Source organism: Parasteatoda tepidariorum, chromosome 1, assembly GCF_982258835.1.
Source record: "Parasteatoda tepidariorum strain Cologne lab strain chromosome 1, Ptep-v5.0, whole genome shotgun sequence".
Taxonomy (NCBI): domain Eukaryota; kingdom Metazoa; phylum Arthropoda; class Arachnida; order Araneae; family Theridiidae; genus Parasteatoda; species Parasteatoda tepidariorum.
The window spans coordinates 63,208,356-63,235,594 of NC_141755.1; the positions used below are offsets into that span (position 1 = coordinate 63,208,356).

Here is a 27,239-nt window from a genome sequence, read left to right on the forward strand (position 1 = left end):
TATTTTTTGGCATTCAGGATGCCATCAATCACTTGAATTCGGCCCACACCATCTGCAGACATACATGCCCAAATCATGACATTTGTTGGATTTTTTGTAGTTGCTTCAATGCAATCAGGATGAAGCGCATCACCGACTCTACGTCTCACGTATTTTCTACCATCACTTCCAGAGAGCGATATTTTACTCTCATTACTCCAGATTACTTGCTTCCATTGATTTTCTGACCATTTAATGTGTTCTTTTGCCGACTTAACTCGTTTTTCGCTTTGCTTTTGACTTAAATATGGTTTTTTCCTTGGAATTCTAGCTTGTAGTCCAAATCCTGATAACCTTCTTCTTATTGTTCTTGAACTCACTGCAATACCAGCTGCATTCATTTCACATCTAATGGCATCTGATGACATTTTTCTATCTAGAAGGCATAGCCATTTAATTTTTCTATCGGTACTAGCATTTGTGCATTTTTTTCGGCCTGATTTGGCAGCCTGAATGCCAAAAAGTACATCGAAATTGTCCTGAAACCAAAATTGATACCTTCCATCAGGGATCTCTTCCCCAACAACGCACCATTTATTTTTCAGCAGGATTCAGCTCCATGCCACACAGCAAAAGAATGCAAAGCATGCTTTCAAAATAAAGTCATAGATATATTACCATGGCCAGGAAACAGCCCTGATCTCAATCCAATTGAAAATTTGTGTAGACGTTTGAAACTTCTAGTACGAAAAAAACGTCCATCCAATAAAAGACAACTAAGTGAAGCTATAATTGATTCTTGGCACCATGTGATTACGAAAGATTAACTCCAAACACTCGTTTACTCGATAAAAAGACGATATGAAGCTGTCTTAAAAAATAAGGGTTATCCTACTAAGTATTGATTGTGTAAGTATCACTTTAAAAAAATGCAAATCTTAGATAGATCTGACTATTTGTTGCATAACCTTATTTGTAATACAAATATTGTAATACTGTACTTATTATTAAATTCTACATTAAATTACCTTCAATTTGATATATAAACGTTTGTATTTAAGCGAAAATTAATATATTCTACAAGCACATAAAGTTGAAAAACATGAAACTTTCAAAAAGTGTCCACACTTTTGGCCACCACTGTATATGTGCATCATTAAAATATATATGTACGAGGGCTATTTTTAAATAAGGTCCGTTTGAAAATAAAAGTAAAATGAAAGAAAGTTTTCATGAAGCAAATTTATTATTTGATTTTGCATACGTTTTTCTTTTTTTCAAAATAGTTGTCAATATTGCTTAAGCACTTATCAAACCTTGCAACTAGATTTAGAATACCCTCTCCATAGTAACTTGCCGCCTGCTCTGATATCCAAGAAGTTACGACCGTTTTCACGTCTTCGTAATCATTGTACTGGATGCCGGCAAAACGAAGTTTAGAACATCGGAAAAGATTAAAATCACTTAGCGCAAGATCAGGGCTGATGAGGAGTGATCCAAAACTTCCCAGCCGAAAGAGCCAATGAAGCTCCGGACTGAGCTGTGGAGAGAGTCATTGTCATAGAGTAGCTAAATTTTCTGTCACCATGCCAGTAGGATGCTTCAGAAATCTGTCAGTTTATGTATGCAGCAGACACGTTTTTTTGCCTGAAACGCATCACTGACCGTACCTCAAACGCGGCGGATGAGTTGTTAAATTTGAATATTTTAAAGACACAGAATTGACCGCACAGGATACATACACAGCTGTAACTGAGCACACAATTGTTCCAAACCAATGCCGAAACACGCCGCAAGTACTCGTTGAAACGCAAGCGTCATCTATTAGTGTACACAACAAAACGGACCTTAATTAAAAAACAGCCCTCGTATACATTGCTATACATAGAGCTATAAAGTTGTTACACTCCAACAGCGCTATCTTTGGATTCAATCTTAATAGATTTAACCTTACATATGCTAATTTTTAGGTTCAGACGATAAAGTTACTAAATCAGAAATCAAAACGTACTTTCTCTGAATATACGTGCCTTTGTTACGGCGGATCCGGATTCTTGACCATCAATATTAATCTGAAAAATATAACCCCAGCCCAATAGCGGGAGAGTTTAGACCCCTTAATGTTAATTTCACTTTTTGCTCATTTTGTTACATCTTCAGAACTTTTTAAGTGAATCGAAAATTTTTTGCACACAAGCATAAAATTCAGAAACATTTTGAATTGTTAAGTAAACAAGTTCTTACATCAAGCATGAAACGCTAAATGACGAAGGAAAAAAAAACTTGAAAGAAATCGACCGATTAGTTTCTAAGTTATTAAATTTTAAAAATGTCGTACGTTTAAAAATGTGATTTTTCGAGAATTAATCGAACGACTTCATTAAAATTTTTATTTATCCATTTAAAATTGCATACTTGATATAAAAAAAAAAATTCTGACGATTCAAAATAATTTCGAATTTCATTTAATAAAAGACAATAAATAATTGTTAAAAATTCTATTTTCTATAGAATTTATCTATGAATAAACAAATATTTTGATTTTGTGCTATTCTCCTTGATTGACCCTATTTTGATTTTAGTTATTTCTCCTAATCTAATAAAGCGACCTCTTTATTTTCCTTTTTTGAAAGGTATTGCGCTGTCTAACACTGTATTAACAGAAGTTTGTTAAGCACAAAAAAATATGGAGAAAACACAAATTAAAAATCTAAACTAATTTTTTTTTTCTTTTGAATTTAATAACAATTGTAAAAATTGTAAGGTTACAATTTTTTACATTATTTTAAAGAATGTTAATTTAAATGAAAAAATACAATATTTGGATGAATTCGGTCATATAGTTTCCGATTTATCCAATTTTCAAAAAATCATCTCCTTAAAATTTGTTCTACCAGAACTATTTGACAGATTTCGTTAAAATATTGTATCTCATCATTTAAAATTAAATAACTTTCTTAGATGTGGCATAAAATTTTTTAGACATAACAATTTAATTAATGACCTTATGATGAGATTTTCATCAACTAAGACTCAATTGTTCAAAAAATTATGCAGAGTTGAATAAATATCCATGTTTGTTTGTTGATATTATATCAAGGACTAAAGCAAATTATTTCCTGCCTCTTTTTTGACAGTTGAGAAGAAACAAGCCTTTTGAGAATCGGCACAAGTTTGTATGGAATTTAATCTTCTTTGCAACACTTTTGCATAAAAGCAAAGAGAAAATCAGTTTGCAATACAGAAAAGCAACCCAGTTAAATATGTGAAAAACCAGAACTATCACTAAGAGGGTTAACTGATGTTTATCTCTCTATAACTAAAAAAAGAATTTAAATCAAAAATAGGAAAATATTATAAAACCAATATAATTATAATTTTTTAACATTTTAAAATCCATCTAATTATTAAGCATAAAATAATTTGCTTAAAATCAATGCATTCCTTAAAACCATGATGTGTCCAATTTGACACATTTTCTGAATTTCAATATTAATTTAAGTCTGATGTTTAATATTTAAAAGGAGAAACAATATTTTCCAAACAAAGAGGAGATAAAAAAAATTACACGAAGTACTTTAGATCATCATAACACTTACGTAAATTTTAGTATTTTTTTGGAATCACTATTTCTGTTACATAATATTAATAAAATTATGCAAGAATTTACTGTTAAATAAAAAAAGTAACATTTAGATAAAAATACTAAATAAAAATATCTATACAAAGGTAACATAAAAATATTAGTATTTTTATGTTACCTTTGTTATTTTTCTATATAGTCTCATGTATTTTTTTTTTATTATTATTATTACAGTATTCAACAATATATGATGTCTTATGATGAGCAAAATAATTTTGTAAATTAATTGTAATATCCCCCTTTTTTTCCTTCTTAATTTCTATTTTAAATTTATTCGCGATCGCAACGAACTATAGGGGGCGTTGTTGTATGAGACTAATACCTGCGATTTCTATATGAACAGTCATTCATTTACTCTAGAGACGTCGTTAATGTAGCACGTAGCATTGCAACGTTCCTTCTTTATTGTGGCTAATTAAATTTAAAAAAGAAAAATGCTTGATATTCTTTCTTATGCAAACGAAAACAAAATGATATCTCTTTTTATTACAGAAGGAATATCCAAAACACATCGGAAAAATATTTGTACATTAACAGAAAAAAATATGTATATTCTTATAAGAGTTAAAACCTAATGCCCGAGAAATAGTATTACTAAATTTAATGATATAACATGAAAGGCCCATTTAAACTTTACATTCTATAGTTTTAAAAATCATATTACTTCAAAAATTAAAATGAACAAAAAATATACATAAGCCTCATAATTTTATGAAATTTAATTTTTTAAACAAAGTTTTTTGACAACAATTTTTATCAAAAAATTTCAAGTTTCAATAAAAATCATTATTTAGAAACTAAGAAACGTAAAATAAAGAATGCTGACGAAACAAAAACAAAATAACAATTCTTTTTTGTCGCCATTTTTAGTGCTACGAAAATTCGTCTTTGGGATTTGCCAAAAACAAAACAAGATACAATTTTATTTTTTCAGGAGGGAAATACTTTACCGAAAAAATGAAAATGTACCAATTCCCACAACATAAAACTTTATCTTGGTAAACGTACGTTTTGGAAATGTTATTTCATTTGGAATCTTATTTATCAGAGTTCATATGGCGATATGATTGTTTTGAATCTATGCTAAACTCTATATCGGCTCATTTTCCACCGAAATCCGATTGACTATTTTTATTTTAAATAAAGTGTTTTATTTTATGAATTGTCGCAAAAATTTTAAGTATAGATTGGCGGCATTTAAAAACCGCCAAATCTGTAGCGGCGGTGGAGTTAATACGTAAGTACCGAATTTTTATTCCATACTTTTCTGAATCATATTACTTCAAACATTGGAATATACAAGAAGTATACATAAACACATAATGTTATACCATTTAATTTTTCAATAAAAGTATTTTGAAAACAATTTTTATCAGAAAATTATAAACTAAAAAACGGAAAATAAAGAATTCTTAGGATAAAAAAACGATTTTAAGAATTCTTTACATTGAAATAAAAACTTTCATATTGTTTATTTTTTTATTATTCTTATAGTTCTTAATCAGACGTAAAAAAGCATTCTGTAGAGAACTATCATCAAATGAAAAAAAATATTTACAAGCAAATTTTTTATTGTAAAAATCATTGCACTTACCTGATTTATAATTCCCGGAGAATTCCAAAATGAAAAGTTCCTTGTTTGAAAACTTTATTCTCAAATAATAGATACATAGTTTATCCCTTCATTACTTTTAGATAACATACTACACAGCAAAATTTTATAATTGATATGAATTTGAATGTGTAGCTAAAAACAGAATAGCTGAATTCTAGTTGAACTTATTCTTTCAAAACTAAAAAATACTTACCAAGAAAACGATAAAAAAAATTAATTAAGAATCAGCATAAATGGCACTATTTCAAGTAACTTGGATAATTTTTTATTGTTGTTTTCCGAATTATATGGATACAGAAATATATACTATTCTATAACGAAGAAGAATATGCTATAACTATTACAATTTTGTATGTTCTGAATTCATATTTATTCACTGGAATGACGAAAGCAATGTTGACTTCACTTTAATTCGTAATGAATTGAAGACAGAAGAAATGCATTTTACCTTAATACACACATCGGTAACAGTATCCGAAATCGGAAGTCATCAGTTGCAAGTTTGTTGATAATAGAAATTAAAAATTATCGAGGAATTTTTCTTCAAATGTTTGGCGTGTTCTGTTCCTGAAAGATTTACTAATATTCTGGATTTTTTTTTCAAGTTCTTCGGCCTTTTCCTTAGGGAAATTCTGTTTCTTATTTGCTGCTAAAGAATGGCGTCTGATTCTGTCAATGATTTGGATGGAACTAAATGAAAACGTGATAAATTAATGTGTGATATTTTCCTCTTGGCGACGAATATATATTCTTTGTATTTATGTGCTTGTTTTTGTTCCCAATAAATTTTGTTTTTTTGATTGCTAAAAAAAAATAATTAACAAAAATTTTATTCTTCATTATAAAATTAAATTGATTATTTGGAATCAATGTTCTAGTTCTTGATTAATTTAGAACTAGCACCATTTGTACCACTCTGTATTTGAACCACTAAAAAGTTTTATGCACAGCATTTTAGATTTGAGTTTATATTCTTTTGGTTTCCTATAAGGAGAGATTAAGTTTCACAATTGCTATGAAACTGCTATTATTCTGTATAATTCATTATAGTCATCTCTGTATTTTAATTAAAAATAATCATTCAAAAAAAAAGAAAGTCTTAATTTTTTTTTGTTGCTATATTAACATTAAATATACATATTTGTTTGTAACAAGCTTGCTATGGCAACAATTTCATCAGAGGTTATGACTTGTCTTTACAGTGAACTTTTACTGTAAATATAAATAGTTTTGATGGAATCTCAAATGTATGAACATTATATAGGATATACGTGTATAGAGTGTTATCAGAAATACTAAAAACTTAATTTTTATTACTCAACCACAAAGAAGTGATCTTGACTAAGAAATCGTTATAATTCTGTATAAATCATAGTAATTGGCATCTTTGTATTTTAATTAAAAATAATCATTCAAATAAAAGAGTCTTAGTTAGTTTGTTGCTATTTTAACATTAAATATGCATATTTGTAAATAACAAGCTTGCTATGGCAACAATTTCATTAGCGGGTAGGAATTGTCTTTCCAATGAACTTTTACTGTAAATATAAATAGTTCGATGGAATCTCAAATGTATGTTTAACATGACTTTGGATATGCGTGTATAGATTGTTCTATAAAGACTGCCTTTAATACGCATTTTATCTTTAGAATCCTTAATAAAAATTTAAAACAAGAGATTATACACATTGTTAAAAATAATTCATTTTAATAAACCCTAAGATAAATACTTCACAAATAGAATCAATGAATTAAAATGTTTATAGCACAAATTAAACCACAATAATAATAATATATCTATGTGAATTTATTTACAAATTATGAAATACTGAGCAAATTAACAATCTAAATGCAAATACAAAATACATAAACGTCGTGACTGGTGATTGAATGTACATCTGGATCTAAAAAGAAAAATATTAGAAATGTATATACACACAAATATACTCAAAATAAAACAGACAAATGTAAATTAACAATAAATAAGAATTAAAATTTCCCCAAATTGAAAACTTTAACTTTTTCTTTTATTCTATGAAATATCATTAGAAAAAGATATTTCTAAAAGATTTAAGCATGACCTTTTAAATTGCACAAACAGTTTTGCTATGTAAAATCTTCCAAAACATTTGCCGCTTAAAGAAAAGTTATTTACATAGAGTTAGAATAGTTTCCTTTATTTTGATCAACTTCTTTCTATACAAGAGTGTATACATATATCAATTCAGTAAAATACTATAATTTATTAGAAATATGTAAAAGACATGAGAAAACTTTTAAAAAATTTCCATTTATTGATAAAAATGTAACAAAAACCGTGCCTCAACAAATGATGCCATGTTCACTTGCCATTTTTTTAAAAATCCATTTTCATTATATAGGTGATATTGCTAAGTTCCACTGTACTCTAAAGTTTGTGATATTTTTATTGGACCTTTAAGTTAGATTCTGTGGTGACATATTTGGAGGAAAAAAATCATATTACCGAATACAAGTTAGCACTAGCACGTACAGATATCCACAGAGTTTTTTTTTTCATCCTTCCCCTTCAACTTTTTGAGTTAAGCTATGGAAATATTCATACTTAATAAAGCTGTTACTCTCTGTGCTTCTAAATACAATAATGCTAGTACATAGTAGTAATAATGCTAGTAATCTTCACATATGCTGTTTTACTAACGTTTTCATACAGAAAAAACATTAATTTTCAAGGTAAAACTTTTCACTAATGTAGAAGATACCAAGTAACTTAATTTTAAAACATTTATTGTACGCGTGCAGTTTAATTTTTATCTTGTTTGGATAATAAACCAGTTTCAACTCAAATATTTAAACTCTTAGCTATTGCAGCAAAAGTTACTAATTGTGTTACAATACTTCGATTTTGAATATGTTTATTTGCCAAACTTTAAAACAGAACAAAACAAATTCAAAATACTATTTTTTTTTAAATTAAATTTCAACTGAAAACTTTGATAAATTGTTCGTAGTACTTACAATTATAAATATATGTACAATCTGTGAATAAGTAATTTATACATCAGTATATAAGGCACTTTTATCAAGAAGAGCTAGGCGCAATACTTCTTCGCAGACTCTTTTGTAGTACCAGGCATCACCTTCAAGTCGCTTACGCCTGACTCCAATAGCTGATTGATGCTTGGGCAGTTCACATACTTCTAGTTCAAACCTAAGACATTTTCGACCTCCTTCACAAACTTTGCCTCGCAAAATAAATCTGTATAAAAATAGACCATAAAACCAAGATTTAAAACGCGACCTTTAAAAACAAAAAATCCAAAATATACTTAATTAATATTCATTGAATTTCTGCATTTATTTTCTAAATTCTGACACCATATAAAAGTTTTAAAAACCAATAGTAAACTGATGAACACAATGCGCAGTTAAAAGGCTATGTACTGACTTTTTAGTTTCATTTTTTTAATTTACATAAATAGATATAATAAAAATTAAGTAAGACAGATAACATAAATTAAGTAATGAACATTTAAACAAAACATATTTTATACCCATCAATAATATAAATATATTATAAATATATATGAGTGTTTAAGATGGTACTGAAAGTTACTTTTACATCCAAATTGTTTAAGCAATTGACACCAGAAAAATAAAATAACAAATACAATATTCTTTTTGATTGATTACACTTACTACTTACACTATTTATTTAAAAACAAAGTAAAACTTAGCTACATTATAAATGCACAACTGCCTGCAATTTTTATATTAATAACCCTTTCATTGTTAATAAAATACTATATATAATAAAAAACATGTTAAATTGAATTTTTATAATACCTATAAAAAATAAGCTACAATTAAAATTTATGAATTTGACAAAAAGCTTTTATACAAAACTAATATTTCTTACATATATTTAAAATACTTTAGATCTATACTCAAACCTATAAATGGTTAATATGTTCTTATTAAAAAAAATTATATTCACCCTTTTTGTTTACAAGGGATTCCTTTTCGAAGTAAAGCATTCTGTAATGAATCTAGCACTTCTTCAGCAGTAACTTTGTCATTGGTTGCAGAAACATTGCAAAGATTCTAAATTTGAACATTACGTCACAATAAATTAAAGTGATAATTGGCTTATATATATTAAAGTAACAACTTTTAACACATCACAAGAAGTTAGAACAGACCTGAATAAATTTCTTCCTGGTTTATAAATAATATATTCTTTGATATTGAATGACATGAATTAAAGAGATAAATTATTTCAGACAAGTATAAAATTACCAAAAGGTATTTAACTGAAAATATAGTTTAAAATGTGCACACAAATATTTCTTTGTGTGCACATTTTAAACTATATTTTTCAGTTGCTTCAAATTTGTAAACAACAAGTATTGTCCTAGTTTTTTGTCATAACTATAGAAAAAGATTAATAATCTGCTTAAAAAAGGTTCAATCTGCATTTTAAAAAACTTAGTTTTTTATCTTTGGAACAAAGGGAAATTCAAAATACTTTAGAGAAAGGTGCGAAATTTTCATTTACCATCTTTCTACTGACCACAGAACATTTGGGGTTGGTGAGTAAGATTTGTATTGTAAAATACTGTGTTTTAAATCAAATCATCGTATTTTCCCAAGGATGAGAGTTTGTGTTTACTCACTATTATTTGTGATGTCACAATGAACTGAAAAATATAGAACAATTTTGAAGACTAAGGCATTTGATGTTTGGCTTAGAATTTTTATGGATAAAAATTTTTCATTTTTCATTTTTGGAATTTAAAATACTTTAGATCAGGGTGCGAAATTGCCATTCACAAGCTAGTTACAAGCGACAAGATTTAAAGTTGGCAAGTATGTTTTATATTGTAAAACATTGTTTCAAACCACTATATTTTTCCTAAGGTTTGAAAGTTTATTAGCGATTGATCCCATTGTCACTATAAACTGAAGAATACAGAAATATTTTGAAGACTAAAGCCGTTGAAGTTTTGATTTGAATTTTATAAATTTCGACCCTAAGGCTATAATTTACAAGTCATTTTATCACTGAATGCAATGGTATACAAAATCGAAGTATTAGAAGTATAAAGAAATTTCTGATATTTTAGTTTTTTGATATTTTTTTATCTGAACATCTGTTAATGAAAATATACCCAGGGGTCTGTCCAGACATTTTGTGAAAGGTCCGTTTTTCGTGAAATTGTGAAAAAATTACTCACATTCTTTCACCAGGATCCGCTTTTATGAATTTGTGCAAATAGGGTCCGTTATTGCAAAAAAAAAAAAATTTCAAGGAGTTTTTAAATTGTATAGACATACAAGATTATGCTCAACACTGTAAAATTGTAATTAAAAAAATTAAATTTTAAAAAATAAACAACAATTGCTGCTTCTAAATTAGCAGGGTTGCCACTCAAATCTGGAAAAAAAATTCCCTGTTTTCCCTGTCCATATTATGCACAATATATTAAGAGAAAACAACAATTACTGGGCTCTTGTGTGAGCTAACTATATTTATTAGTTTTAATAGCTGGAAAAACAGCTGAACATACTTAAATAATGCTATAGTAAATGAAATAGTTTAGTATAGCTGAAATATCATGGTTAAACATCCCATAGATTACCAGGGTTGCCACTCAAATCTGGAAAAAAAATTCCCTGTGTTTTCCCTGTACTATTATACACAATATATTAAAAGGAAACAACAATTACTGTGCTCTTTTGTGAGCTATATAGGGCTAACTATATTTATTAGTTTTAATTGGTGGGAAAACAGCTGAACATATTTAAATAATGTTATAGTAAGTGAAATAGTTTAGTATAGCTGAAATATCATGGCTAAATATCCCATAGATTACGCTTTGAGTGGGTACCATTTTTTAAAAGACAAAAATAAGAAACAAAATCAAAATTCCCTGCATTTTCCCTGTTATTTTAGGTGATTTTTACCTGTATTTTCCAGGTTTTCCCTGTTCTCCATGTAGAGTGGCAACCCTGATTACGCTTTGAGTGATCACCATTTTTTAAAAGACAAAAATAAGAAACTAAATTCCCTGTATTTTTCCAGTTTGTAAAGAAAAAATCAAAAAATCCCTGCGTTTTCCCTGTTATTTTAGGTGATTTTTAAATTCCCTGTATTTTCCAGGTTTTCCCTGTTCTCCCTGTGGAGTGGCAACCATGATTAGAGATGCTACATACAAATATTTGGTATTTGTATGTTGCATCTCTGCTGCTCATTATACTGCTGAACGCAGAATATTAATTTCGGACGAATAATTGAAGAATCGTCTGCCGAAGACAAAACTTAATTCATTTACATCAATCTTTCTTGTTTTCTGCCCTGGAAAGGGTTTATTCAATTAACAAAATAATAATGAAGATAAACAAATTTGTGAAGGGTCCGATTAAAAGAAAAATCATTTCGTGAAGGGTCCGTTTTTATGAAAAGATATTTTGTGAAGGGTCCGTTAACGGACCCAAATTTCTTCTAAACAGACCCCTGATACCACACTTTAAAAAAAAGGCAAACAATAAACTTTAAAACATAATTTACTCTATATATACATTTTTAAGTTCAGAATTATTTATTTAGATATTTTGTATGCTGTTTCCATTCCAGTTTAATGGAACACTTAACAACTCATAATAGTTTTGAGACCAATATGTAGACTGTAAGCCTATATATAGACTATATCAACTATTATCTAACTACAAAACTCCAACTAGCATGATTTGTTACTGCATTTGCCAAAAAATAAATGAATAGATGTATGACTTTATCATTGGATTATGGTCATTTTGTTATAGTTATTTATAAAAATAGTTATAAAACATAGCGAAAAAGGAAAAAAATAGCCAGCAGAATTCACCCCCAGCTAACAAAAATGCACCGCTTTTTTATTTTATTCTGGTTAATTTGAATAAGAAACGAGCTAATGGAAATTAAATAAGATAGTTCAGTTGAATGTTATAATTAAATAAATAAAAAATAAGATCACCTTGACTTGACGAGGTCTGCTCATGCTACCACAGACTCGCTTTTTAGGAGTGAATAAATTTTTCATACAGTCAAGACCCTTTTCTATGCTTCCAAAAACCTTTTTTGCTGAAGAACCTACTGCATGTCTCGGAGGTCTACGTTTAGGAGTAACATTTGCTGTTGGAGATTCAAATGAAACAGCTCTAAAAAGAAACAAAAATGGATTTTATCGAACCAATTTTTTAACAAAAGTATTTTCGGGAAAAAAGCATAACAAAAGACTTTTTAGAAATATCTGAAAAAATAGCTAGATATTTTGATTTATTAAAAGCATATCTTCCTTTAACTCAATAATGGACAGCGATCCTCAGATTATTTATAAAATAACTATTGAAGTCTCATTTAAGAGATTATTAGGACTATCCATGAAAAAAATAGTGAAGCTTTTAAAAATCATATTAGTTTTAAAAAATTACATAAAGGGTTCAAAATGTAAACCATTATCAGTTTTTATTTTCACTTTTAATTAAATATGCTAATGTAAAAATTTAAAGTAAAGTCATAACTTTTCCCTTTTTTCTTCTCCTTTGAGAACTGTATAATCTTCGCAAGAAAAATCCTGAAAGTAGAGCTATTATTGCTCATTTTTTAAAAATAAGAAAAAAATCGTTAAACTTTTGCCAAAGAAAACTGCCTGTATTGCTAAGGTGTTGACACTAACGATCATTTCCTCTTGGAACATCTCTTATTCAGGGATGAGAGTAGTCAGAAAGTATAAAAGAGGAAATCCAAAAAACAAAAAAAAAAGAAGAAAAAAAGGAAATATATATATATATATATATATATATATATATATATATATATATATATATATATATATATATATATATATATATATATATATATATATAAACAAAAATTTGACAAAAAAGTGCGATTTTTAAATTTGTAAACCATGTGAACATAAATTTCGATATGAGACTTTTAAATCACGTAAATATGAAACTCTACATCGAATTTAAAAAATGCGAAAATACAAATCATGATTTTTTAATTTTTTGATCACGATGCATAATTTTTAAATCGCGCGATATTACAACCACAAAAACGAATCATGATATTGGATTTTGAGCTCACGTGAATACGAATTGCTACATAGGGCTTTAAAAGCTCGTAATTACAAATCGCGATATTGATTTTTTAAATCTCGTAAGTAAGAATCGCACTGTACAATATTTAAATCGCCTGAATAAGAATCGCAACGTTCAACTTTTAAATCAGGTAAATACGAAAATCGAGATTTGATAATAAAATCGAGATTTTAAAAATGCATAAATACGAAACACGATATTGGATTTTTAAATGTCGTAAATAAGAATCATAATATACGATATTTAAATAGCGTAAATAAGAATCGCAATGTGCAACTTTTAAATCAGGTAAATACGAAAATCGATGATTGATATTAAAATCGCGTGAATAAAAATCGAGATCTGAATTACGAAAATACGAGCTATCCAGCCGACGGATAAAAAATACGGAAAATCTTATTTTCTGTGCGTGAAATCGGAGAAAATAGCTAAAATAAGTAAAAATGCGGAAGGGTTAGCAGCTAGGGCGTAGATTGAATTTTCTGTTTATCTTTGAAAATCGTAAATAAATAGAATTATTTTACTTCAATGACTGAATTTAAAAAAAACGGGATATTTATTTTAAAAAAACGAAACTTTTAGAGAATCGGAGTTTTTGATAAAAAGGCTGGAATTCAAGAGACAAAAAAAATCTCATCACTGTATAAAGGTCAACCAGTTTTATCCCAAGGAAATGATTTTTAGAGAAACTTCAGAGGGAGGAAAAGGGACTTCAACAACTTCCCTTCGCGGAAAATTAAATTCCTCATAAAACATTTTAACTTGGGCAAAAAAAAATTTCAGCGGAAATTAGCGGGAAAAATGGAAAAATCTGAAAAAAAGCGGAAATCCGCGAATCCGCGGAAGAATCTCATCCCTGCTTATTCCTAATTACTTGTAAAAACCTCTGTCAATCCTCTCCTCTTTAGAACCTAGCATTCAGCGGTGTCATGAACTTCTCCCTCATTTCTCACAACGAACTCCAATTCATCTGGAAATTCTTCCATGCTACAACTTTCTGTGGTTAACCTAGCCTCATTCATGGAAATACAAAACTATAAGCTTATGCAAGGAGATGGTCAGACAATATATATTCTACAATACAATTCAATGCTGATTTTCGCATTCTAAACCATTAAGATTAGCAATTAATTCAATCATTAAAACAGAAGCCATGCATGGTGATAACTTTTCCTCTTTTTTTGTACACTGCACATCATTGACTATAGCACAAGGCCACAATGGCGAATGGCAAGATCCTAATAGGACTACAAACCTGCACTTTCAGCAAATTTGTGATTCTAGGTATCCCCTTGTTACCAAGAGATGCCAATATTGTTAAGGTGACACCAACAATCACACTTTTATGGCAGGTCAGAACAATTAAAAAACAATTATTATTATTGTGCTTTTTTTTAGTAGTGATAAGCAAAGAATGAAAGTTTAAGTCCCGCTTTTATTGTAAGTAAAATAGGGAAACATTCCAACAATGCATAAAATTAAAGGACCTCAAACGTATTATTCAATGTCTATTATTATTCTGGTATTATTCACTTGTCCAAACTATGGATGCAAAGCAGTTTGGCCCATCACAAGATAACTGTACAAAATCACTTCTTTGTATATTCATGTTTTTTATAAACTTTAAGAAATCAGTAGATAACCAAAGGCTTTTATTTTAAGGTTTCTTAAATCATGAATCAAATAATATCAAAGATTACCTTTTCTCAGATACAAAAGCAGTTGAGCTTTCAGATGCATCTCCCACTTGATCAACAGCAGTATCTAATGAACCAGTATATGCAACTATCCTAGACTGTTGTGGTGCTAAATTAATTGAACAAAAAAAAGTTAAAATTTTTCATTGACATATTTGGTTAATTAACATTATAAATAAATTTACTAAATATCATATTGCCACAGAATACAACAAAACATTAGCCTGTAGTATCAAAAATAAATAAAATATTATTCATCTTTGACCGTTAAAAGAAAGACATTTTAAGGTACGTAATTTTCTATTTATCAATAGAAATGATTGGTTATGGTGGCTCAGGGAAAAAAGCGCCACTAAATGAGGTTTTCTATTTGTGTAACGCAAATGCGATTAAATTCCATCGAAACGTACTCCGTGAAGAAAAATTTCTCCCTATACTTGATCCAGGAGTTGCCTTATCTTCTAGTTTGTGATCGAAACTACAAGGCTAAAGAGTTGAACATTAATAGTCATAAACTCAAAATTGGGTTGGCTGTTCAGTTATAAAAAATATACAGTTAAAAAATATAAAAGATTTTATAGAATGAAGAGTTTTATCATAAAAGAGTAGGAACTTGACATACAACCCTAAACTTAAATATGATCAAATAGTACTTATGAGAATTTAAATTCAAGTTCATCTTAAATAGGTAAACTTTCATACTCTTCCATCTTACTTATGTGATACACAATATGAATAAAACTAATGCAGGTGAAGTAATATAAAACAAACTAATACATTGAAGATAAATGTTTAAAAATTTAAAGACAATGAATGAAAACAATAACAATAAAAAGAAAAATTGACTCAATAAAGAAAATTTAGTTTTTGTCATAGGAAAAGAAATATGAGCAACAATTTTAAGCTGATATTTAATTTAAAAACAGAAATAAAATAAGATACTCTACCAAACTTATCAAGCTTGTTCCCTTTGGGTGTTGACTTTTTACTCTTTTTTGGTGATGGAATTAATGGTAATATGAAATTTTCTTTGTCTTCAACTAAATTTTTATACTTTGCCTGAGCAGGTGAGTGAGTTTTAGGACTACCATTCAGATTTTTCGGACTTCCTAAAATTAGTAGCTCAGAATTTGTTAAGCTGTCCATGGATAGCCTCGTGATGATTGGAGAAGTATCGAAAGATTCAAGCAAATTAGTGTTAGCCTAAGAAATAATAATGACAGAAATTATAAAAGTGCAACATTGTTAGTTTAGATACAGAGTTATTTAAACACAATGATGAGAAAAATTAACAAGACGACTTGGTAGCAATTCAACAATAATTTATTTTGAAATGATGCTTTGTAAAGGAATATTTACAAATGGTCGTGAAGAAAAACAGATGTCTGCTAAGGCACAGAATTTCCCTAGAAAACTCACTACATTACAAAAGTAAACAAGCTAGAACACAGCAGCTTGACATAGAAAAACAATAATATGAACACTAGCAATGATATAACATCAAAAGTATTTATAATTAATACAGTTATGTAATGAACTGATTTTGCAATACCATCTTAAATAACTTAAGCACATCATTAAAATTAAGAAACAGTAGCATTTACTTGTACCCCTTCTCCTCAATTAACACTTAATGAGTAATACAAGAGGAGGTATGTTACTTCCTCTAAAAAGATGACATAACCTTGAACTTTAATTTGACATTATGGTGAGTTAGGGAAAAGTGTAACAGGGGAACATTTTTTTCTGCGCTGAAAAATTACACGCCATAACTTCATTTCTGCATCTCAACTAAGATTTTTGCAGCATTTGACATGTTATAGTGAGTAAGGAGAATCTCTGATCATTATGAATTAAATATAGGGCCCTCAGTGAATGTATGATGTTTAAATTATTTACATGTCATGGAAATCAAAAATTTTTAACCACCTGGGCATTAGTCAAAGTTTTTACTGGTACAATACAATAGGTGATTTTCCAGCACCAAGAAACCTGTCTTCTCCATATTATTCAATGAGTGAGTAATGTGCAGTACAGAAATTTCCTCCTATAATTGGAGAATTAAATTTGCAAAACCAAGAATGATATATTTCTTTTTTTTACATTAGTGTCTGTTGAACAATATTTTGCAAAATATTTACAATGCATACTCATTGAATACAGGGGGAAAAGATTTGAGAATTATAGTGCATGATTCATCATGACAACATATTAAGGCAAAACATGGCAAAAAGAACCAAGTGCATGTAAAAGGAAATTTGGAATCTATTACGTAACAAAGTTACCAAACATAGGAGACTCTACACCTAAAAAATTAGATTTTAATATAAGACACCCACCTTAGTTTCTTTAAGAGGTGTTCTCCCTTGAATGAGGGAAAAGGGTTTGCCAGACTTTTTTTTCAATAATAGTAAATTATATGTTGCTGTCAGGTAGTCAAATTTTTTCTGAAAAAGAAGATTAGAAGAAACAAGTGAATTTCAAAACTAGACAAGTTTGATAAAAATAGAAAACAGGAGCAATTAGCATAAGAAAGCAGTAATTATGTAGACATGCACTAAAATAATACATAAATATTTTAACTCATGAAAAAAGATGCTGATAATCGGAAGTAACTGTGACTTAAAATTTTTTAATGGAAAGTTCAGCAAAACCTCGGTACATAATTAAACACTAGAGAGTAGGGATCAAAGCAATTTACCTATCAAATGAATTTTAGTTAAATTAGAGTAATACCCAAGCCAAATTATTAAATGAAATTAAAAGTGTTTTAATGAGTTATCTTTTATTGTTATTTAATCAAAAGTAAAGGCGTGAGCTTTAGTTCTTATTTTCTACATTTCAACCTGCATTGAACACCTGGCATAATTCTGAGTTTATGGCTATCAACGTTCCAACTCTGTAGCCTTACTATTTTAAAACCAACCCATAAGACAAGAGAAGAAGTCCAAGCAATGTGACAGACTAACCTTTATGAAGGGCTTTTCAATGGAGCCAACCTTTATTCCTGCTATACCAAGAGAAAAACCTCCCACAGTTAGCCCAACGGCAAGGGGATTCAAACCCATGATCCTCCTACCACTGAGGATATCTTACATCAGCACTGTGCTCGGTGTGAGCCAGCAACAGAATTCGTATCGACCAGCCATCGCGTAGGCTCTATCTCCTGAGCCACCATGGCTCTCTGTACTTTGCTTGTGATTTAACTTTCTTTGGGAGTTAAGGATACACTACTTGTAGCAAAAAAGACATTATTATTGACATATTAAGGGTCTACACATGAGAGAAGCAGCACTTTGATGAAAATTTATTAATACCTCTTTTATACTTTTTTTCTCACTGTTGATTTTTTTTCTAGTATATAATATTTTAAATTATTAAAAGCTTTCTAAATTTTTTCTTAACTTTTACATAGAACCATTTATATTACAGCCTCGTCCATGTTTTTCTCCCACTTTCTAAAATTTTTTCTCAGTGCCATATCTTTGATTATTAAAAGCTTTCTGAAATTGATATTTATTTTTCAATGCTCTAGAAATTGCAGTGGAAACATTCTTAATGCCAAATAAATTTCCAGATGGCCGGGATAGCCTGGTTGGTAGGGCACGGAGCCCATGTCCAAGAGGTCATGGGTTCAATCTCCGCCAGCCGAAGTCTCCCCATGTAGTAAATGGTGACTGATGCACATTAAATCTGTTGAGTCACAAAGTCCTCCATGTTCCCATAACAAATCATACCTCTGGGGATACCGACCCAAGAGTTTTCTTGTTTTCCGGATTGGTCAAAAATTACAAGGTTACGGATTTGAACATAAGTAGTCGCAAACCCAAAAACTGGGTTGGCTGTTCAACGACGGATATAAAATAAATTTCCAATAGTTATTGAAAAGTTCTTCATTAAACACAAGTAATGCTTGTATTAAGACAAACCATTTAACAATGAACAAACCGTTTATCAAAAATTTCCTAGTAAAATGCTTGATTACCTTAAATTAGGTTAACTATCTATTTATATATTACAGTAACAATTTAATATTCTTAGTATTCCTTAAACAAAAGTATGAAAAATATTTTATGATAAAACCATAACACTCAACTTTTAAACTTTGTTATTTGAAAAATTCCTATTCAGATATTTGTGGTCCATAGAATATAGTAAAAATTTAAAACAAATGGATGTTCAAATGGCAGAAAAAACTTTTGTTTAAGTAGATTGTTTGCTTAGAAGAAAGTCTCCAAACTCTCTAAAAATTCTTGCGTGTATTGTAAATTATTTTTAATCAAAATTTTGACAGAAAAATAAACAAAAATTATAACAGAACTAATTAACAAAAATTATAACTAATTTCTCTGAAAAGGTTTCTTGTTGTTGTGAGTTTGGAATTCTGTTTTATACTTGGATACTCTTTTATGCATTGAAATTTGCTAAAGTTACACTGAAAAGCCTTTTTAGTATAAATAATAAAATATAATAATTGATTTTATAGACTTAAAAACAAAATTAAATGAATCACATCATTAAATGGCATTGTGCACAAATATAAGATAACTGCAGTGGCAGTTACAAATACAATGTATGAATTAAAATTAAATTCAGTGTAGAAATAAATAAATCAAGATTACACTCTAAATAAATCTTTAGGAAAAGTTATATTTGGTTTTAAAATTTACCTTATTCAAGGCTGCTTCAACAGACCTCATTGAATATCTGTGATACACAGCTAATTCAGCTAAACACTCAGGATCATATTCAGCATCCTGAAAAGAAAGTAAAAAACACTTAGCAATCCTTTGGATAAATTCAAGGAGGAAAAAAATGTTTAAAAAAATTCTGAAAAAATACCATTTTGTCAGTTTAAACTTCTATGAAAATTATTATGAATAATATTTTCGAATTATTCTTTTTGTGTGACAAGAATTTTAGAGGATTTACACGAGTATCAATCAAAGAGCTAGAATAATTTTCCAACAACTAACTTCAGAGGTGGTGTTTTGCATAACTTAAAATTGACTATTACAATCAGACTATAAAAAAGTCAAGCATAAATAAATAACACTCAGTTCATAATGATACAACGAAAAATTGAAACATGGCTTGTTTAAATTTGGGCATACATTTATTAAACTTTATTTCTGTCATACTATTTCACAATCTTTCTTCATTTTTCAGGCAACTTCAAAATTCCTTCAAAAACTGCTCATATTTTTAAACGAAAAAGTTTCCAACATGATATTTTATATGTTAAAGGGAAATGTGTTAAGGGGGGAAAAACAATGAATGGAAATAAAAAATAAATTTAAAAAAAGCAGGTTGAATTTGTAAACTACAAGAAGATGACTAAAACAAAAAGAGTTGGTACTAAACATCCTGAGATGAACAACAGTTTATACAAATAATATATATTTACAAAACACATTTAAAGAAAAAAATACTGACAGTTGCACATTTTGACCTAAATTACTACTTGATTCTTTATAAAAATCTCTGCCTGATTTAGCACATAAATTGTTGCCATTTAGCAACATTTACTTACGAAAATTAATTCATGAGAGTTTTAAGACACGCGCACAAAAGAATATTTCGTATGTCCAATAAAAAATCAAAATGGTAATATTATTAGGATCAAAAACAACATTTGCATTTCCAATACAAAATTTAAATTCTTATAGCTTTAAAAGGCAATGAGATGAAAAATGTTCATTAAAGAAAAAAAGAGAGAAGGGAGAAAAATTACCTCTTTTCTCCTCCAAATTATTGGACTACAATTTTCTTTCATTAACCATGGGTGTATTTTAAGATGATCTATTGATATTCTTTTGGCAGGATCAACTTGCAACATCTCTGATAGAATGGCTTTACTTTCAGATGATAACCAGGGTGGGCAGAAATATTTTCCTCTCTGCAAAAAAATAGAAACTCTTTTTATGGAAGAAAATATATTTTTCTAATGAAAAACTAACATTTTGCTTTCCTAAAAAATTGTAAATTCAATAAAAATATTGAAAAATCAAATCTGCATAATGCGTGAAAACACTCAGAAATACAAAAGTATTCTTAAAATAAAAATTAGAAAATATCAATTACACTGCATTAAATCAGAACAGTATTATTTTAAATAGGTGCTGTACTATGCTAAACCATTACCGTTTTATGTTAAATCCTCAATTAATTAAATCAGCTGTAAAAAAATGCATAACTGATTACTCTGTAGACAACTCTAGAATGAAATTATTGCTAGATTATTGAATGTTTTACTTCCTCCTAAAACAATTTCAATTTTGTACTATGATAATATGTGCTGAGACTAATAACCATTCTAGGCTAAATTTTTTGTGATTTAATTCAGCTTCAGAATTTTATAATTTTTTTTCATCATTCATACATTTTTTATTTGTTAAACAAAAACTGTAAAAATATCACCTCACTGATAATTAGGATACTATTTTAAAGCAATAACATTCACACACCTGAATCTTCTTGTACAATTTTGTGACATTTTCATCATCAAAAGGTAGAAAGCCACAAAGGAGAGCATATAATAACACTCCCATACTCCACACATCAACCTAAAAGAAACAAAAAAAATTTAATTACTCAGAATTTTTTAAAATTTTTATTCAGAAAAAATGAAATGCAGGTTTATTAAGCAGTATGTAGGATTATTACTTAATTTAATGTAGTCAAGCAAACATTTTACTATAAGACACCAGGTTGAGATATTCCATCAATACTAGAAGGTGAGTAAGTAAAGTCAGTGATTATATTGTTACTTAAACTCCACAAGAACAATCTAAGAATAATTATTACGTACTTAAGATAGCTCGTAAAACAATGTACGACAAGGAAAAAAAACTTTCAGATTGCTCTGGAAGATAATGCATATTGTCATTATTGTATTTATTTATATCTTCCTCATTTGTATATTTTTTCATAATGTATTCTGTATTGTTCATGCATGTCTTTATCATTTTTTAAATAACTTCATTATTTACAAGATCATATTTAACCATTATTAACCAATTGATGGATAAAGGTCCTTTTCATATAACAGCTTTTGCATTCCAATTCACTTCTGCTGGTATCTTATTTTCATAAGACCACCTTATTGGCTTTTATTTGATGACACAATTACAGCAGCGCAAGATGTTGTAAGTCCAGCGATTATCAGTTCTTCAAGTGATATGGCTTGATAACTTTTGTGTATAAACCTGGTTGTTAAGTGGATACAAATATCTTTTAGTGAAAACCAAATTTTTAAATATCTCATTTGTACAGATTCTCTTTCTTCACTTTTTCTTTTGCGTGACACGACTTCTACTGAGAAGCTTGTGGTGGAAATTCACTCGATTTTGAACGCTCTTGAAAACGTAACTATTCATTTTTCTTACGTTCGTGGCCATAGCGGTATTTTGGGCAATGAAAGAGCAGACCAATTGGCTAGGGAAGCTACGTGTGGTGAAATAGACTTAAGGGTGTCTGTTCCAGCTTCTCACTGGAAGCGCATCGCTAGAGATAAAATCACTGCGGACTGGAATGCAGAATTTCTTGCTTCGTCTCGGTCGCTCTGGACGAAAAGGTTCTTTCCATCCATTTTTCACCGTTTGCAATGTAAATTCTCTGCAACTGATTTTAAATTGACCCAAATTTTAACAAACCATGGAAATTTTAAGAGATATTTATTTCGTTTCCATCTGCAGACCAGTGGAATTTGTGCTTGCGGTGATGCTGATGAAGATACTGAACATATTCTTCTTCACTGTAGTCTCTATGCGAGTGCCCGAATGAATTTAAAGACTGATTTGAGACGTCTTTCAATTTGTTGGCCACCTGTCTTATCAGAACTGGTCAAAAGTATTGAAAGTCTTGCGGCCTTGCGGAATTTTGTTTTTAATGCAAATTTGTAAATTTTTCTCCTTTTGTTTTCTACTTACAACTGTAAGCCTCATGCTATACTTTGTGGTGCATGAGGAGTTTTAAGTCGTTTAAATAAAAATAAAATAAAAAAGTGATATGGCTAGTCTATTGCCATTTCAGATGTTAAATTTTGAAGCATCATGAACAGCAGATATAAAAACAACATTATAAAAAAAGTCGCAAATTTCAAAAGTAAATTAACCTGATTTAAAAATAAAAAAAATTTAAAACAGTGAACAGAATAAAGTAGATTTTTTTAATGAAAACTCTTATGAAGTAAATCAAATCTTATCAGCTGTTGTTTTTTTTTTTTTCAAACACTACTAACATTCTGCTCCATTAATATTCATAATTTATTCTTTTCCCTAAAGTTTGTTTTCCTTCATCGCCTTTGTCTTTTCATCAACTCATATTAACATGCTTATTGAGACAAAATAAATATTTTACTATCAGAAAAGCAGCAGAAAGAAATAAAATAAAAAAAACTTTTTTTCTTTAATTTACTAAGATTTTTTTTTCTTAACCGATTTGGAGTACGAAAATGAAAAAAATATTTAAAAAGGAAAAGACGTTTGCTTATTTTGATTATTAAAAAGTATGCAGAAAATAGATGCTTCCAGCAAATGGATGTCAGGATAAAGGACTTTGTACTATAGGGAAAATTATGGTAATACTGGGTAGCTAAGAGTTGAAGGCCTGTTGAAGCTAAACTATTCAACCTGAAAACTGCCAACCTTAATCAAAATATTCATTGGTTAATTGCGTACAATGCGACGTTCTTGAAAAGTCAATGATGAAACATTTTTATAAATGATTTCTTTTTTCTAGAAAAAATCAAATTGCTCGGTAGTATCTAACTAGTGGGGTAAAACGTGGTAAACATGTTAACTTTATGGAAAATTTAGAAATACAAGAATTTCAGTGAAAATGTAGCAGACATTTCTATTTCGTAACTATTTAGAAAATTATGTTATCAAGGCTGTGCTAAAGAGTAGGGACAGGGACAATTGTCCTGGGGCGTGGGACTGCTAAAGCCTCGACCAACATTCCTTATAAATATAGGGCTAGTATTAACTATTTCTTTTTTTTTTTTTAAGAAAATTGCTGAGATTTTCTTTATATCTACATAAAAACTGAAATTTTTTTTATAAAGAATATAAAAATATTTTGAAAAATATGAAAAAATGGCTTTTGTGGCTCCGAATATGAGGCTTGCAATATTTTGTTCCGGGACCTGTAAAACCTTTGTTCAGCCATGGATATAGTTGTCTTCTTCCGCTGCACTACAGCTTTCATGGGTCTAGTTTAGACACGTAAAGGAAGTATCCAAACCTTATCCTGAGAGCAGAGGTTATTGAAACAAAATAGAACAGTGTGTTATTAGACGAAATGGTAAGGATATGAATCTTTAGTAAATGTATAATAAGCTGGAGTAAAAATAATTTTTATAACTCTAATGACCAATAAATAAGGATAGCTTAAAAACAAAAGAACATTAGAGAGTTGACATAGTGTAACAAACTCATAGCTGCCAACACAAATAGGAAAAAATCCAGCAGATTTTACGAAATAACATAAACTCCATGATAATTTCTGTATAATGTACTAAATGTTTTACACATAAGGAATTTTAGGGACTTATATAGTCATCAAAATTGAAAAACTGCAATATTTTCCAATTATGACTGACATTAAACATACTTGAAATGCTATGTACTTTGTTTACTTATAATTTCAAATATTAATAGGCATTTAATTCATCAAAGATAGTAAAAGATTTTTTTTAATTAATTTAAAAAGAGAGTTCTGAATAAAAATAAACTAAACATTTTAGAACAAAAAAAAAAATGTTTTGAATTGATTTCTATGTATGAGGTTTGCTTTATTATGTATAAGTAATGCTTACTTAATTCTTCAAGCAAGCAAGCAATAATCTGTACAAAAATTTTATTTCAATAGGGATTTTTTTAGAAAACTTACTCAATTTCAGGGAATATTCTAAAATGCCAGGTTAATTCCAATAATGCTAATTATTAAATGCAAATTATTAATTATTAAATTAAATACCAGGTAAATGCAAAAGTTTTCTAAAAACCAGGAGAATTTTAATTAAACCAGTAGACCAGGAGAAATGGGCAAAACCCAGTTTTCTACTGGAAATTCCAGTAGAGTTGGCAGCTATGCAAACTTATCTACACTGATGCCATGAATTAATCAATAACTTCTTGATTAGGAAAGTGTGATTCAGTGGTTGACTAGAAATTCCACACAATTGCTGTGGGTAAAGCCTTTCAACGGTCCAAAACAGATTCAAGTATTTTGTAGCTTTAATATAAATAAACTTTGTTTTAAGCATCAAATGTTAGAAACAACACAAAATAAATCACAGTAACTAAATTTAAAAATTTCTGCAATTCAACAATTAATATTTTTTATATGAACATATGATGATTTCTTTAATAAGCAATAAAAAAATCCTTCGTATGCATTCATTAGCAATAATAGCTGAGAAGTTCTAAAATTAGTAATTAAAAATTTTTTAAACTTTATATTTTAAGTTTCATAAAATATACTTCAAAATATATTTTGTTCATTCCAACTAAATTAACTGTTAAACAAAATAGGGAACAAAAAATAATTTTTTTTAATTTGTTCTAAATACTATAAAGAGTATTGTTTTCAATTTTGGTCTTTCACTTTCTTATAACCGACAATATTAATATTTTATCTACATATTCTGTATTTTGGTCTCAAATTAATTATATGAACAAAGAATAAAATTAATGAGAAACTTAACTAAACAGTTATGTGCAAATTTTTCTAAAACTTATATTTAAACGACGTTTTTTTATTACTAGAATAATCCTCCAACATTATACACCCTCAAAATCAAAAAAAGTGACAAGTATTTGAAAGATTTTTGAAATAATTGTGCTACAATTTAAGCAGTTGTTAAAGCTTTCTAAAAAGAATGTAAACATTATAACTAAAATTGCAACAACAAAAAACAAATTTTTTAAAATATTAAATATATATACAGTACAGAACCCGTTATCCGGAACCCAGAAAACCGGAAAACCAAAAAACCGGAACGATATTCGATACATTTTCTCGCCATTTTTTTAAAAAACAATTTTTTTTCCTCATAAGATTTTACGATTTTTTTTCTCTTTTTTTAAAGATGTTTACCTTACCAACATTTTGGAAATAATCATTAGTGTATTACTTCATCGTTTTTTCTTACTTTTAAGATTATTTCCAATTTTTTTTTTTTTTTAGTTGTGTTTAACAATAAAAAAAACGGCTTTTTGTAGCGATTCATAAAACCGGAAAAATCAGTTATCCGGAATAGCGTTGGTCCCGACCGTTCCGGATAATCGGTTCCCTACTGTATATATATATATATATATATATATATATATACACACACACACATAATGATGTTTAATATTTCACTGCAAAAAATTATGTTCATTACTTTATTTCCATTATAATAGTCTCCAATAATAAGTTCCGGAGCAGCATAGGCAGGACTACCACAACAAGTCTCCAAGTTCTGTTGCATTCCACTCTGCAATCATGGAAAATTTCAGTTAATTTACAAAAATTTACATATACAGTAAAACTTTATGCTATGGACACTCCTACATTATAAACATATTTTTAATCCCCCATTAATATTCTGTAAATAAACCATTATGCACCTTCTTTGCAAAGGGGACATATAGTAGTATTTTCTAAATTTTACTGTTGTATTTTTAGTAATAGTATTGTAATTAGTATTGTAAATAGTATTTTTCTAAATTTTTAAAAAAATATCATTATGCTTTAAATTTTAAGGGAAAAAAATTCAATGTTAATTGCTTGCCTTATCCACTACTAAAATTCCTTTCTACTTCTAATCAATTTGGTGACTATATAAGTACTCTTCCAGCAGGGGTGATGGTAAGCCCATGTCGAAATTCTGGAAAATTTCTTGAGTAAAAAAAGAAAGGAAAAAAAAACAGTTTAAATTTTTTTAAAAATTTAGCAAGGTTTTTTCCTTTTTTCTCAATCTTTCTTAGTCTACATAAAATATATTTAAAATTTTACACATACTTATACTATTTACACATACCTATGATAACCTGGAGAAGTAATTGAAATTTGCAAATATGTCTTTCTTTGAGTTTATGATAACTATTTACTGAGAAAAAATTAATATTAATCTTGAATATAAAGCTTATAAAGTATCTGGCTCTCCCTCACAAACAAATAAAATAAA

The 27,239-nt window shown here is 28.7% G+C and overlaps 1 protein-coding gene across 5 annotated transcripts in view; it reads right to left on the reverse strand.

The window, feature by feature from the left end:
- Positions 1-7,026: 7,026 nt before the first annotated feature.
- The window catches only part of LOC107444551 (maternal embryonic leucine zipper kinase), a 28,529-nt gene continuing 8,316 nt past the window's right edge, over positions 7,027-27,239 (reverse strand). For 4 of the 5 annotated variants that reach the window (XM_087165296.1, XM_043038758.3, XM_087165304.1 and 1 more), the window contains exons 7-17: positions 26,454-26,546; positions 21,529-21,627; positions 20,796-20,960; positions 19,732-19,818; positions 17,401-17,508; positions 16,009-16,264; positions 15,065-15,170; positions 12,233-12,416; positions 9,214-9,320; positions 8,235-8,475; positions 7,027-7,141 (exon numbers count right to left, since the gene is read on the reverse strand). In XM_087165296.1, coding sequence (XP_087021422.1) covers positions 8,271-8,475; positions 9,214-9,320; positions 12,233-12,416; positions 15,065-15,170; positions 16,009-16,264; positions 17,401-17,508; positions 19,732-19,818; positions 20,796-20,960; positions 21,529-21,627; positions 26,454-26,546 — 1,410 coding nt within the window. In that variant the 3' untranslated portion in view covers positions 7,027-7,141; positions 8,235-8,270. Of the gene's footprint in view, positions 7,142-8,234; positions 8,476-9,213; positions 9,321-12,232; positions 12,417-15,064; positions 15,171-16,008; positions 16,265-17,400; positions 17,509-19,731; positions 19,819-20,795; positions 20,961-21,528; positions 21,628-26,453; positions 26,547-27,239 lie in introns of those variants that run through there. The other variant, XM_071179727.2, reaches the window with a different exon arrangement.